Source organism: Alligator mississippiensis, chromosome 5 (assembly GCF_030867095.1).
Source record: "Alligator mississippiensis isolate rAllMis1 chromosome 5, rAllMis1, whole genome shotgun sequence".
Lineage (NCBI taxonomy): Eukaryota > Metazoa > Chordata > Crocodylia > Alligatoridae > Alligator > Alligator mississippiensis.
In genome coordinates, this window is record NC_081828.1 from 145,006,722 (window position 1) to 145,019,859 (window position 13,138).

Genomic DNA, 13,138 nt, shown 5'->3' on the forward strand with positions numbered 1-13,138 from the left:
GTGCATATATCCCATGGGTTATGCACAATTTTACAAAAAAAAAAAAAAATGGTGGGTGTGGGCTATGCATGGGTGCGGGCTATGCAGGCAACTCCAAGCCAAGAGGCGCCTCCCCACTGGGCCCCGGTGGTGGCGCAGGCAGGCTGGGAGCCCACGGCAGGCCTCGTCCTCCGTCTCCTCGCCCGCAGGCGTGGCCACCGCTTGCCAGGGCATGTAGTGGATGCCCAGTGGTGCATCCCCACTGGGCCCAGGCAGGCCGGGCTGCGCTGCCGGGGCGGGGGGCGGTGGCGCGGGTGGGCTGGGGGGCCGCGGCGGGGCCTCACCCTCCGTCTCCTCGCCCGGGGCTGCCGCCATGGCCACTGCCTGCTGGGGCATGTAGTGGACACCCAGCGGCTCCTCTGGGGCCAATTGGGGGAGACGCCGCTTGGCTTGGAGTCCTCACCCTCCATCTCCTTCTCGCCCAGGGGTACCTCCTTGCCCGGGTGTGTAGGGAATACACGGGTGCGGAGGTATGCATGGCTTATTTTTCGAAAATGCAATTTTCCTCAAGTTATACATGGGTACGGGTTATACCAGTGTGCGGGGTATATGTGCGAAAATAATCAATTTCTCCTTGTTAAATATACATTTGCTCATAGCATCTAATTTTAAATCATTTGTAACAGTTGTGGATACAGTAGCTCTTTCTTGGTTTTTTTGCGAGATCTTGTTTCAGGAAGTTATACTGAAATACTAGTTAATTTTAGAGATGAAGAAGGTATCAAATTAGAGATAGAAATTGTTTTGGTTTCATCCTAATACTACTTATCTCGCCAGGGAAGAGTTTTATTTATAGGGTATATTTATAAACCAGAATAACAGGTCATTTTCTTCACCATTCTGGGGAATGATGTACAAGTCTTTTACAAATCAATAGCAGAATAGTTTGTAGGATGCATTATGATGAGGCAGGTAACTCTTTTCAAGAACTTTGTATTTTTAAAATAATGTAATGTGAGGAAGAGAACAAGGTAAAAACTTGTTTTTAAAGTTGAGGCATAGGAAGATATATATATGTCTGAGGTTTCAGATTCTACACAGACATTATGAAGGCTAAATCCCAAGTACAAATGGCATATACATGACACATTGAAGAGTTTATATCTTCCATGCCCGGATCATACTATCTTATTTAGAAAAGCTAAGAGGATAGTAGGATGTGCTTTTAAAAAAGGCAGTTTGCAGAGTTATGGTTTAAATCCCACCCTAATGAGTCATCTTACTATATGCAAATGATTTTTCTTCACATTATGATAATTCTGTTTAGAAACTTAATTCAAAATCTTTTCAAATTCTGTCTTCCATGTTTGCTTATTCTGATAATTATTCTTGCTATGGGAGTACTATACTGTCAGAATGCTTCATTTTGTAGTATTTTGTCAAGAACTGAATTGATATTAGGATGATCTCAGGGGTCAGAGAAGAATGGGCTTTTATTAGCTAATTTATGTAAGTTACCTGGATAGTGTGTATGGTTTCCTTTTTTTCCCTCTCTTTTTAAATCAAGACGTGTGACACCTTTTTTGCTCAGTAGCATCTTTTGCACTTCTGCTTGGGGTTGCCCATTAAATGTAATCAGGAAGAACTTCTAGTAAATTTTAGCATTGTGTAAAACTAACAGGGAATAGGTTCATGTTTTCAGACGTTGTTGGCTGTATGCAAGCTTGCACACTTCATTTGCACATTTTAACTCCCAGCTGTTATTTGATACTAGACCTGATTTGCGTCCTTTCTTATTTTCTAGTCCTTCAATCTGTGTTTGCATTAAGACATTTATTAGCTTCTCCATCACTTATGCTGGAAAATACTGTGAAATAAATTAAAGGGACATGGGGCTGTAAGACGCTATTTTCTGAGCCATGCAAAATAAGTTCCTTGTACAAGAAGCATTAGATATGGGGGAATAAAAGGAGATGAGGAATCATGGATGTTGATTAACTGACGTGTGTGTGTGTTATTTAAAGAGGGGACACTTACATTTTTTTAAACTGACTTCTCATTAATGAAAACAGAATAAGAATCTGATTCCTTTTTGACTTGTGTGGGTATTCAACCTAGATGACTTAATTTTCAAACCTTATAGTAAGGGTTGCAATCAATCTTTATTGCTTTTCTTATAGTGATGAGAAATCTAAACTGTACCCCATCTAGCTGGGAAATACAGAAGCTGAATAGTGACCTAAAAGTGCACAGTCTGGAACAGGATCTAGAAAAACTGAAGAAAGAATGCAACAGTCTCAGAAAGGAACTACAAAAATCTGTGCAGAAGGTACTGCTGCATTCTAGAATTTGAATATTAATGTATTGTAATAGTTTGTAAGATTAAGCTGGTATTATTTATAATATGGAATCTCGACGTTCTACCCGTCCTCCCTGTTAAGTTAGAAATCTATGGGGAAAAAATAGATTTGTATTTATCATGCATGTTACAAATGAAAAGGGAATGCCTTTTATTAGTAAAATGTAATAAACCTAATCTTCACATGGAATTATTTACCTCCTGAAAACAATGCAGTATTCAAGGTATTGGTAGCAGGTCTGTTGGGTTGCCTGACATCTCCTAGTGTAAAGCCTTTTTTTTTTTCAGATGCTATGGAAGTTTGTCATGGTAACTATGACAAACTTTAAATGTTCAGGCTGAAATTTTACATGCTGACTTGTCTGCCCTAGATTGAAATTTTCCAGATAATTCACCCAGATAGTTTAATCCATTTCTGAGAGTGGTGCTAGAGGAAATGTCTTGTTCCTGTTAAAGTGCTAAGTGCCTTTTGCTTTGAATAGTCGTAGTACCTACTTGTTGAGGGGTAAGAGCTTGGAATTTGAGAGAGCCTTTGTGTTAGAGAGAGGTCTTCAGTCATCCCTGTGAAAATCCCCCTGGATTCGGCTAAGTTTAATTTTTGAAAAATCAAGTTCAGACATGGCCAGTAGAGACTACTTAAGCACCTAAAATTTCTGAAGTCTCTCTGTGTATTAGGCATTCTTGGGTCTCCTTTGCCTCCTAATAGTGAACTGACTTACCCTGTGGGGATAGTGTACATACAAGTGAGCCTGCTGCAGTGCAGAGCTACATGAGTGAGACGGCACACATGAGAATTAAGGTTTCTTCTGCAAACTTAATTTGGATACGTGCATTATGATGGAGTAATCATGTGGTCACACATTATTTTTTCATAGGACTTTTGCCTCTTTGAAAGCACAGGGTAGCTTGTGCTCACTGAGTCAGCAGCACTCCAATGTTTTGTTCTCTCATTCAATGTTTAGCCTCTTTGTCCTCTTTCACTGAATGCTTTGCAAATCCTGCTCTGAAGACAACATTTTTCTTTCTTCATGGCTTTTTAAGGCAGTCCTTACTACACTATCTGGCTATTTTAGAAAAGTCTATAGAAATAAAAGTAATACAGTAGAAACTGGATACTTCACAGGGTTAGGGTTCTTATCACTTACAAATGTGAGCATTGGCAAAGTAACTGGTGGTATACAAAGCTGCAGCAAAAAGCTACATGGGACCTTTGAGGTGCTCCAGCTATTCACTGTGGCTTATTTTAAAGGGTACTGATTCTGCAGTCAGTTGTGCAGGTTATCCTTAAGTGGGTAACATTGTAAACCAGTTAGAAATTAATAATACTGCTTTTATATATTCCTACTGTACTCTATGTATTTTATTGTACTAAGACCCTGTTTTTCACATCTAGGCAGCCAAAACCAACCAAGAGTTGTTAGAGCTTTGATTCAGGTGCAAGCAGTTGAAGCCTCATGTAGTAATTCATGCTTGTTCTCTTAGAAGTGCTGAAGTCAGTCACTCTAAGACTTTTCAGAACATCGTGGTCCAAAATACAGCGTCCATATTTTTACATCTTTAAAAAAATGTAGAATAGAACAGTTATCAAACTAAAACCTGATTTTGACATTGTTCATTACATGCAGTATCCTGTCCAAAAGTTGTGTCTTAAAACTGGACCATTTTGAGTATTTCCTGCGTGAGTGCATATCAGATGAACTGATATAAATGTTCTGTTTGTCCAGTGCTATGCCAGTGGTATAGGAAGTGGACTAAACTGTTGTAACGAACAGACAGTATAACTATGTTAGTTCAGTGTTGTTATCTAAGACTTTTTAAGAGTCCAAAATATGGCTTTTGTATTTTATTTATTTTTTAAACCTTTAAAAAGGTTTACTTTACAATATAAATATTAGATTAATTAGTTACTGGTTGTCTTAAAGCTCCTGCAGATCCCAGAGTGTGTGCTGCTGCTGTTTTCCCTTCCCCTGGCCTGGAACTGTGCAAAAGCACGGGCTCTGGCCAGACCCTATACTGACCAATTGATGAGCTCGGAGCATCCAGGCATCCTGGTATCCAAGATTATGGCAATGGATTCGGCCACATCCCCTTCAGCTGTGTGGCACATGTGCAGAGAGCTGTCTTCGCTGCACATATTCTAAATGCAGCTATGTGTTCCTGTTATTAAAACGAAATGCATCTAAACGCAAGACACGGATGAAACAGTATTGAAGTTCTTTGTCCTAAAGAGGGCATGCTAACTTAATTTTGTCCATATTCTGAATTTCCTATTGTTTTAATATTTATGGGAATTCAATTTGACTTCAGCTGGTAAAGATTAAGCATTCATTAACATAGCAGTGTCTATGGTTATATAGCTGGGCTTTTGGTTGTAGCTGTGTTGGTCTAAGGGCATGGGCAGGCAAGGTTCTTTGAGTAGATGTAATATCTTTTATTAGACCAACTGAGTAGTTGGAAAGGATATTGCATCTATACTAAGAGCCTTGCCTGCCTATGGTTATATAGGTCTGGGTGTACTTGAGAAGGCCCTAGGGGGTATGTGTGGGGACTGAGTGCCGCTCTGTACTATCCCACGCTGCTGCACAGGTGCTGCCCGCCTGATGTGGGGTGGGGGAAACTTGCACGTGGCAGCTGCTGCCGCTCCACCTTCGGCTTGGGGCCTCCCCGCCCCTTCTCCCCCCCCCCCCCCCCCAACACACACACACACATCTGCCCCCTTGCATCTGGCCGCTGGGGGTACACTCATCCAAAAAGGTTGAAAACCCCTTATATAGGTAGTTTAACAGCATTCTGATAGGCAGTCTGATTTGCTGCCATTGATCCTTTTTCTGGGAATGTGACATGGTTTAACTTTAAGTGCCCTTGAGACTTGTTACTGAAAGTATGATACATTTTTCCTCAATATTCTGAAGTATAGTCTTTCTCCACTAGATGGCAGTAAAGAAAGCAGATTCCCTCAGGTTGAGAGTTTTACTGTTAACTTTCCTTTGGTGATGGGTTTTCATTTATGTCCCAGTTTTTATAAGAGGTTTTCCAGATGGGTTTGTTAAATTTACAAACCTAAAATATTGTTTCTTACATGCAATTTTTAAAATAGCTTTTGGAAATAATTTAATAATGGCTATATAAAGAATTGGTGATTCACTGGATAAATTAAGCATTTATAGTACTCTGATGCTGATCACACTGAACTAATGCAACTGTGCCACTGATACAGTATAGGACAAATGGAACTTTTATATCAGTTCAACTGATGGGTACTGTTAAGTAGGAAATACTTGGGTATTTGGTATAATATTGTATGGGTCCATAGTTTTAGGAGGCAACTTTATTATAGGATACTACATGTAACATAACAGTGTTAAAATTGGTTTTTCTTTTGCTAACTGTTCTCTTGTAAAGTCCTGCCTCTTTGTGTCCTTGTGACAAAGTATTTAGCAGAATTTGCAGATTCTTTGGAATCTGACAGAACTGCACCATGAGTGCTTCTGCTACGGCCTTGAACTTGCAGCTTCTAGGCTGTCAACTGTGCACCTTAGTGTCTGTGCCTCTCCAGTCCCCCTATTGTAAAGTACAAAAAAGAGCTCCTTCTTCCTCCAAAAGAAAACTATTAAATCAGCCTGAGAGCACAATGTTGCAAGTTCTTACATTCAATTTGTGCTTACTAATGTATCTCTTTTTTAGAGATACATTAGTTCCTAAGCATAAATGTGGTCCCAGTGATTTCAGTGAAACTACTTGTGTGTTTCATTTTAAACAGGTTTGCACTATAAAGGGCTAAAATTATATTTAAAAATATTTTAATGGTTCTTACTGGGATAAAACCTATGTTGTACGAAAACAGTTCATGCACAAAGAAAATCATTATATTTTTTCAATCCATTTAAGAAGGTTATTGTGAACTTTATGGGCCAAGACTATAAAAATAGGAACCTGAAAGTTAGGTTCAGCCTTTTAAAAACAACAAGATGACTTTTTGCAACCAATGAGGCTTGTTTTACTAAGTGCAAACTTGAGTAGGGGTGGGGAAAAGTGCAGGTTCTTTGAAGCATTTCAGTGTTTCTGATTTGTAGAATTGACAGTTTTGGAAGGTGGTGCTAGAAAATAGTGCTCAGGCTGTTAGTTACCACTTGTGTTTCTCTGATTTATTGTTCTTACAGAAATAACGTTAATGACGTTAATGACCTCGAGGTCTCTCTCATAAATGAGATTTTAAGCATTACACTTTTTAGAAAGAAACCTCTACCCTTAACTTTTTTGAAAAATTCAGAGTGGGATGATGTTATTGCAGTTCATTCACATTCTCAGAATTGATTCCTCTTCCCGAAACACAAATGCAGATAACCGCAACTTGGGTAGGAACGTCTGTATTTATTTTCACCAGCTTCCGTTTCAATATGTGATGCTTCGGTTTCTGTTTGACCTTTTCCTCCCAAAGTTTGGAAATGAAAACCCTCGTTCTACTAAGATTTATGCCAGATAAATGACTTTTTGCTTTTGTTACTTTTTAATGTTGGATTGAATTAATTTGTTTTATGTATTCTTTTCAGAACAAGGCTCAGGAAGGAAATCAGTTTAATGGAGACCTCATTCAAAGGCAAAACTTTCAGAGGTACTGTCTTTTTGTCACTAGTGTTTGTTTAGAAATGCAGTGAACATAAAGGGCAAAGGGGATCTCTAAGTTGAATTCATTTGCATATACTTAGTTTTGACCATGTTTCATACAGGTACTCCTCACTTAACGACCGAGTTCCGTTCCTGCGACTCGGTCGTTAAGCGAATTGGTCGATAAGCGAGGAGCCGCTCTGAGCAGCAAAATGCTCCCCGCAGGACTGTGTGCTGGCAGCCACGGCCCTGGGGCGGGGGGCCCAGCTGCTCCCTCCCCCCCTCTTGCCAGCACCAGGGCAGCATTTGGCCCTGAAGCCAGGGCTGGTGGGAAGAGGATGCTGAGAGAGGGAAGGAGCTGGCACCAGGGAGCAGGAGGGAAGCTCAGCCCCGGCAGGCAGAACTAACGATCGCCCTTAAACCCACCCTCCAGACCCGCGCGCTGGGCTGCTCTGTGCCCTGCTGGCTGTTGTCGCGTGGGGCCGGGGGCATCGCGCCTGCAGGCAGGTGGGAGCCGGTGGAGCTGCCCCGGCCCTGGTGAGAAAAGCCCGCTCCGTGCGCCCCGCCCCGCCTGGGCCGCGAGTGCGGGAGCTGTCCGCCCCGCTGTGCTGAACCTGCAGCGTGCCGTTTCCACAATACAAGTACTCCTCACTTAACGACCTACCTGCTCGGAGTACCGACTGCTCGGAGAGCTGGTCGTAAGTCCGCGCGGTCGTTAAATAGGTAGGTCGTTAAGTGAGGAGTACCTGTATTTAACAAAAAAAAACCCTTTAGCTTTTCCATGTTGATACATTAGAATGAATAGGAGTACTGACCTGATCTCCAAGCCAGAAGAGAAGATATTGTCTTCTGGCTAATGTACAGATGACACAAGTTAATTACCATTAGCTTTTTTAGTTGCATCAGAGCTGATTTGAGTAAGTGGGGAATCACCAGAGGCTATCAAGTTGATTGTTTGGGGTATAACAGTCTGTGGAGAGCTCTGTAAACTGGAATAGTGATTTTGAATTTACTAATGGCTTCAAAGCAGAGTGTGCTGGAGTGGGATATGTGGTCCTATTAATTGCAGCATTATATTTATTTGGGTGTTTTTTAATTTAGCGAATAGGAGTTGAATTTTATTGCATTTACTGTTGAGCAGCCAACATGAGATACCATGAAGCCTTTATTCAGGAGCTGGTTTCCTTGGCTAATTTCTTCTGAATTTCTTCTGAGTTGGGGTATTAGGTATGTAAGTAAAGTATCTGAATGAGGGAGCATAGGATAGCAGGGAGATTGTGATGTCTGAGCACAGGTGGCAGTAGGAAAAGGATACTGAACATCCTCTAGAGCCATGCTGATGACAAGATAGGAAAATAAGTGCTATACCGCAGTAGACTAATGGTCTCCCACCCAGTAGCCTGTTCCTGACAGTGGCAGAAGTGGATGCTAGAGATCAGTGCTTTTCAACCACTGTGCTGCGAAGAGCTCCCTAGTGTGCTGCAAGAATTTCATAACTGCTGGTAGTTGTTTGTGAAGGGGAAATACTTTATTTCAGGTATAAAGGTTATTTACTTAAAGCTAATGTAGAAATTCATCTACTGCACATGTGTTGGCTGTGGGGGACACGCAGTTCACAAGCCTCTCAGCTTTCAGTTCATGCCATTCGTTTCAGTGCATGGTGCCCTCAGGCTTGAGTGCAGCTTGTAATATACCTACTGTGTACAGTGTGCTTCTGCTTTTACTTTTATTATGTGGCCAGAGTGCTCTCATAGTATTCAGTCTTTGTGTCAATTTGACTTTTTAAAATGGAGAAATTCTTGAAGATCTCATTAGTTCCTGAAACTTCATGTAGCAACTTGAAAGAAAGAGAACCTTCAATTAAGAAGATGAAGTAACTGACCAGGCAGTGTAATAAAGACTACTTGTAATTTTGTGTTTTTTCTGGTGTGGTGTCACTTCATCTCCTATGCCCAGGAGCTTAATGTGCAAAGAAAAATTATCAAATGACTCTATGGTCCCAAGTAAGCTGAAATGCCACCTTTCTACTAAACACCCAACTTATATAAACAAAGGCGGGGACTTTTTATTTAAGAAGTTGCAGGAAAAAAATGCAAAGCAGAGTAACCTTACGAGAGAAACTTTCATCAGAAATGAACAGGTGTGCTGTAGGGATGGGGAATACCTTAACAGGTATACCGTAAAAAACTTTTATTAATGTAAATGTGCCGTGGGCTGGAAAAGGTTGGGAAATACTGCTATAGATGGAGAGCATCTAACCAGATATCTCTAGAGTGATCTATCCCTTTTCAGTACCCTCCCTGGTATCCACCATTTATTTAGCTAGGGATGTCAGAGGAAACATTTTAATCTATTCTGTTTAATAGCCATTAGTAGATCTATCATCTGTGAATTTATCCAGTCTCTTTTAAATCCTGGCTATGCTATCTGCCTCCCCTACCTCCTATGGCAATGAATTCTAGAAGTTAACTACATGTGTAAAAGAAGTACTTTATCTTGTTAGTTTTTAAACCTGTCTCCCACTAATTTCAGTGGATGCCCCCTTGTCTAGTATTCTGGGACTTGGTGAACAACAGTTCCCTGTTTATTTGGTCCACCCCCTTCTTGACTTTATAGACCTCTATCATATCCCCCATCTACCATCTCCTTTCCAAACTGAAGAATTCTAGCTTTTTTAGACTTTAGATTTTTAGCTCCAGGCTCCTGATCATTTTGGTTGTCTTTCTCTGTACCTTTTCTAATTCTACTACATCCTGTTTGAGACATGAGGACTACAGTGGCACAGTATTCAAGATGTGGGCACACCACATAACCATGTTGACTGTTTTGCTTTCAATTCCATTCTTAATGATGCCCAACATCTTACTGTTTGTTCCTGATTGCCACCGCACACTGAGCTGACTGAGTGCAGTGACTCCAAGGTCTCTTTCACAAGTTGTAACAGGTAGTTCAAAATCCAGCATTGTGTACGTATAGTTGAGGTTATTTTTCCCTAGGTGCATTACCTTGCACGTGTCAACATTACGTTCATCTGCCATTTTTTGAGTTCTCTCACTTAGCCTGGTGAGATCTTTCTGCAGCTTCTTTCCATCAGCCTCAAACTTGACTACGTGGAAATAAATGGGTATCATCTGCAAACTAGAAAGGATTGATCTGGCGTGAGAATTTCCTCAGTATCATCTACAGTAAACACTGATGCAAAGGATTTGTTCAGCTTCTCTGCTGTGGCCCTATCATCTCTGAGTGCGCCTTTTGCACCATGGTGGTCAAATGGTCCCATTGATCCTCTAGCTGGCTTCCTGCTTCTGATGTGTTTAAAAAAGTTAAGGAAAAGATAAGCAAAAAATGTCATCGGTGGTAATAGTAAATAGTAAACAAAATGTTCTTTGTGTCTGCGTCAGTGATGTACAAAACACTGTGGCTGCTAAGCACATCATGAGTTACAGGTGTGTAATGATCATGTTATGCAGCACTGAGAGCCCCACCCATAGTCTGCCATTTAGTTTTATCAAAAAGGTAAAACAAACTTTTGAGCAAAAGGAAAAGCATCTTGCTCCATACTTAAAGCCAGAATTTTGCATCTAGAAATCTTCATCTCAACAGAGGGTGTTAACTAGATCCTTTTGGTTAACTAGACTCCAAATGAATAGTAAGCTTTATAGAGATGAACATCTTGCATTATCCTTGGAAATGGACTGAAGCCAGTGCGCGTGCTTGCCATAATGCACTAATGGTAACTGGTTCTATAAAAAAAAAAATAAAAAAAAAATAAAAAAAAAAAAATGGGTTGCTACATTTTACATTGGCTGAATCGTAAATGACTTTTGTGGTTAGCCCTGTAAGGAACACATTACAGTAATTTAGGCTGTAGATTAAGAGGCCTGAGACATTTTTGACTGTTCCTATCCTTTCCAGAGACCAGAGTAGATGCTTGAAGGCATTAAAAGGGTGAAGGGATGTCATTCACTGTAGCAATAATAGAGGTGTCAGGAGATCTGAATCTTTTTTTTCCAGTACTACAGAAGCAACTGTTGATGAAAGTGTGCTGCTATCAAGTGTTACAGTTTACTGCTTTAGTGGGTAATCTATGGCACTTTGATACCTTCAGGATAGATTTTTGCAGAATGGAAGTAGTTAGCAGTGAATATAGAAACCCACCCTATTCTTACTTCTGTACTATGTTGATCATCTGCAGTAAGTTGGGGGAAAAAAGGAAAATCTAAATGATTGCTTTTATTCACTCAAAGTAATTGTCAATCTCTTGAAAAAATTTGGCAAATCAGAAAAATGTTTTGGCCATTGAAACAGGAAAAATTAGCAGGCTTATTTTACCAATCTTAAACTCTGTGCTGCTCAGATGGGTGTGATACTTATTGACTGGTTGATTGATTTGATTTGTGGGTTTGGGTTAAAAAAAAAATTTGGAAAATGTTCTTTAAAAAATGTTTGGGTATATAGAAAGGTAGTGGTTGCACATCCAACAGTCTGTAATATTGTTTATGTCCTATAACCCTAACAGACTTTACCTTCTTTCCACAAGAGGGAGAAGTAGTACTTAGTAATAAGACATTTTGGAGCTGCAGCATTTTGTGGCTTGCTTTGCCAGTCAAAGAAAAGGAAGGAAACGCATCATTTAGAGAGAGAATAAGCCTAAATGTGCTTTGTTTATTTGATCAGTAATATAGTATACACTACATGCAAACTAGTGTTACTTCTTTTTCATCTTAACTGGATAGACACCTAGCACTTTTTTTTCCTTGTGGTTTCCATTGCAGCTTGATAGTAAGTCTTGCATGTCTGATAAGAGGTGTTATCTCAAGATAAAGCAGTTATCTACCCTTTAATCTAGTAAATTTAGTTTAAAAAGCAGCTTCAGATAGCAGTCCTCTGCATGAACTAGCACGTGCAGTGTAGTTTTATTTTGTAATGTGAATACCTATTGTGATTCACATAAAATGTACAGCACTGAACAGCGGAGTAAGTGACTCTTCACACTTAGGTAGGCTCCTTGTGAAACATTTACTGTAGCAAGCAACTCATTTGTTTATGGGGAGGGCACTTGCTATTAACTAATTTTTCTGGGAAGTAACTTATTCCACACTTTTCAACAGTCTGCACATCTGACTTTATAATATCTGGTTTGCAAATACAGCCTGCTGTTGACTTAAACTGTTAATGTTGATGGTAAGATCTTTTAAAGTAAAAATTTTTGTAAAATGATTTATGACTTTTTGGCAAGAGGAATATTTTACTAATAAAAGGTATTAGTTTATTTCATAAATGTTTACACATAATGCATTTTTACAGTGCAGTTTTAGTAGTGGGTATATAATTATTTAATCCACACCAAGAATTTTGTATTATTAAAATGCATCTTTTATAAAAAAAAATAAACAAGAAATGTTATGTTTATAGTCACTACTGATATTCAGTGATTACAGTGACTGTGTATATCGAGAACACTTAAACATGAGGAAGAAAGTTAATGGACTTGAAAGCAGTGATGATGTACAAAGTGCCACATTATGCATTTACATACAGAGGAAAATTACTTGTCAGCAGGGTAAACATCCAAATAAGGCAAGGCCCCAGATTCCAAGGTGACCCTGTTGGATGTCAAGATCTACAGAAGTATTTTGGTTCTGGAGTACAGAAGTTCAATCCTCAAACCCCCTTGTTCTGTTTCCATAGGTACCACAAGTCCTCTTGTACATCTAGCCTATCAACCCTTCTGAAAATATTACTTTTGGTCTCTGGCACATTTTGAGTTGTTTTATATACAAATATATTTTGATGCTTGATAGTTCAGAAGGGGCATTTATCTGCTTTCTAAGACAGTCTGACTAAATGAAGACTTTTTTTCATACAATTTGTCCTTTATAAAAATAGGCTTAGCAAGCTATAATAAATTACTGAGTCTTGCTTTCTAGGTGTCACACACATTCTGCAGCAGATATCTACAAATTTAGGATAAGTTTACTTGCTGTCAGTGCTAATGTGTTGATAGCCTCTGATGTTGCTGACACTCAGCTAATGTAGGGCTGAAATGAAGTGAAAACTGTAGTACTGTTATTTCTGTTTTTGTTTTGTTTTTTTAAAGCAAAAAGAAAAAAACCCCATGAATCCAGAAATTCCTTCTAATAAGGTTTTCTCTTCATTCATTTTAAATATCATATTCATTTTAAAAATCTCATT

General features: G+C 39.6%; 1 protein-coding gene across 1 annotated transcript in view; it reads left to right on the forward strand.

The window, feature by feature from the left end:
• AZI2 (5-azacytidine induced 2) overlaps positions 1–13,138 on the forward strand; it is a 36,632-nt gene that overhangs the window by 12,922 nt on the left and 10,572 nt on the right. The window contains exons 5-6 of the mRNA XM_006260219.4: positions 2,160–2,308; positions 6,889–6,950. Coding sequence (XP_006260281.1) covers positions 2,160–2,308; positions 6,889–6,950 — 211 coding nt within the window. The remainder of the gene's footprint in view (positions 1–2,159; positions 2,309–6,888; positions 6,951–13,138) is intronic.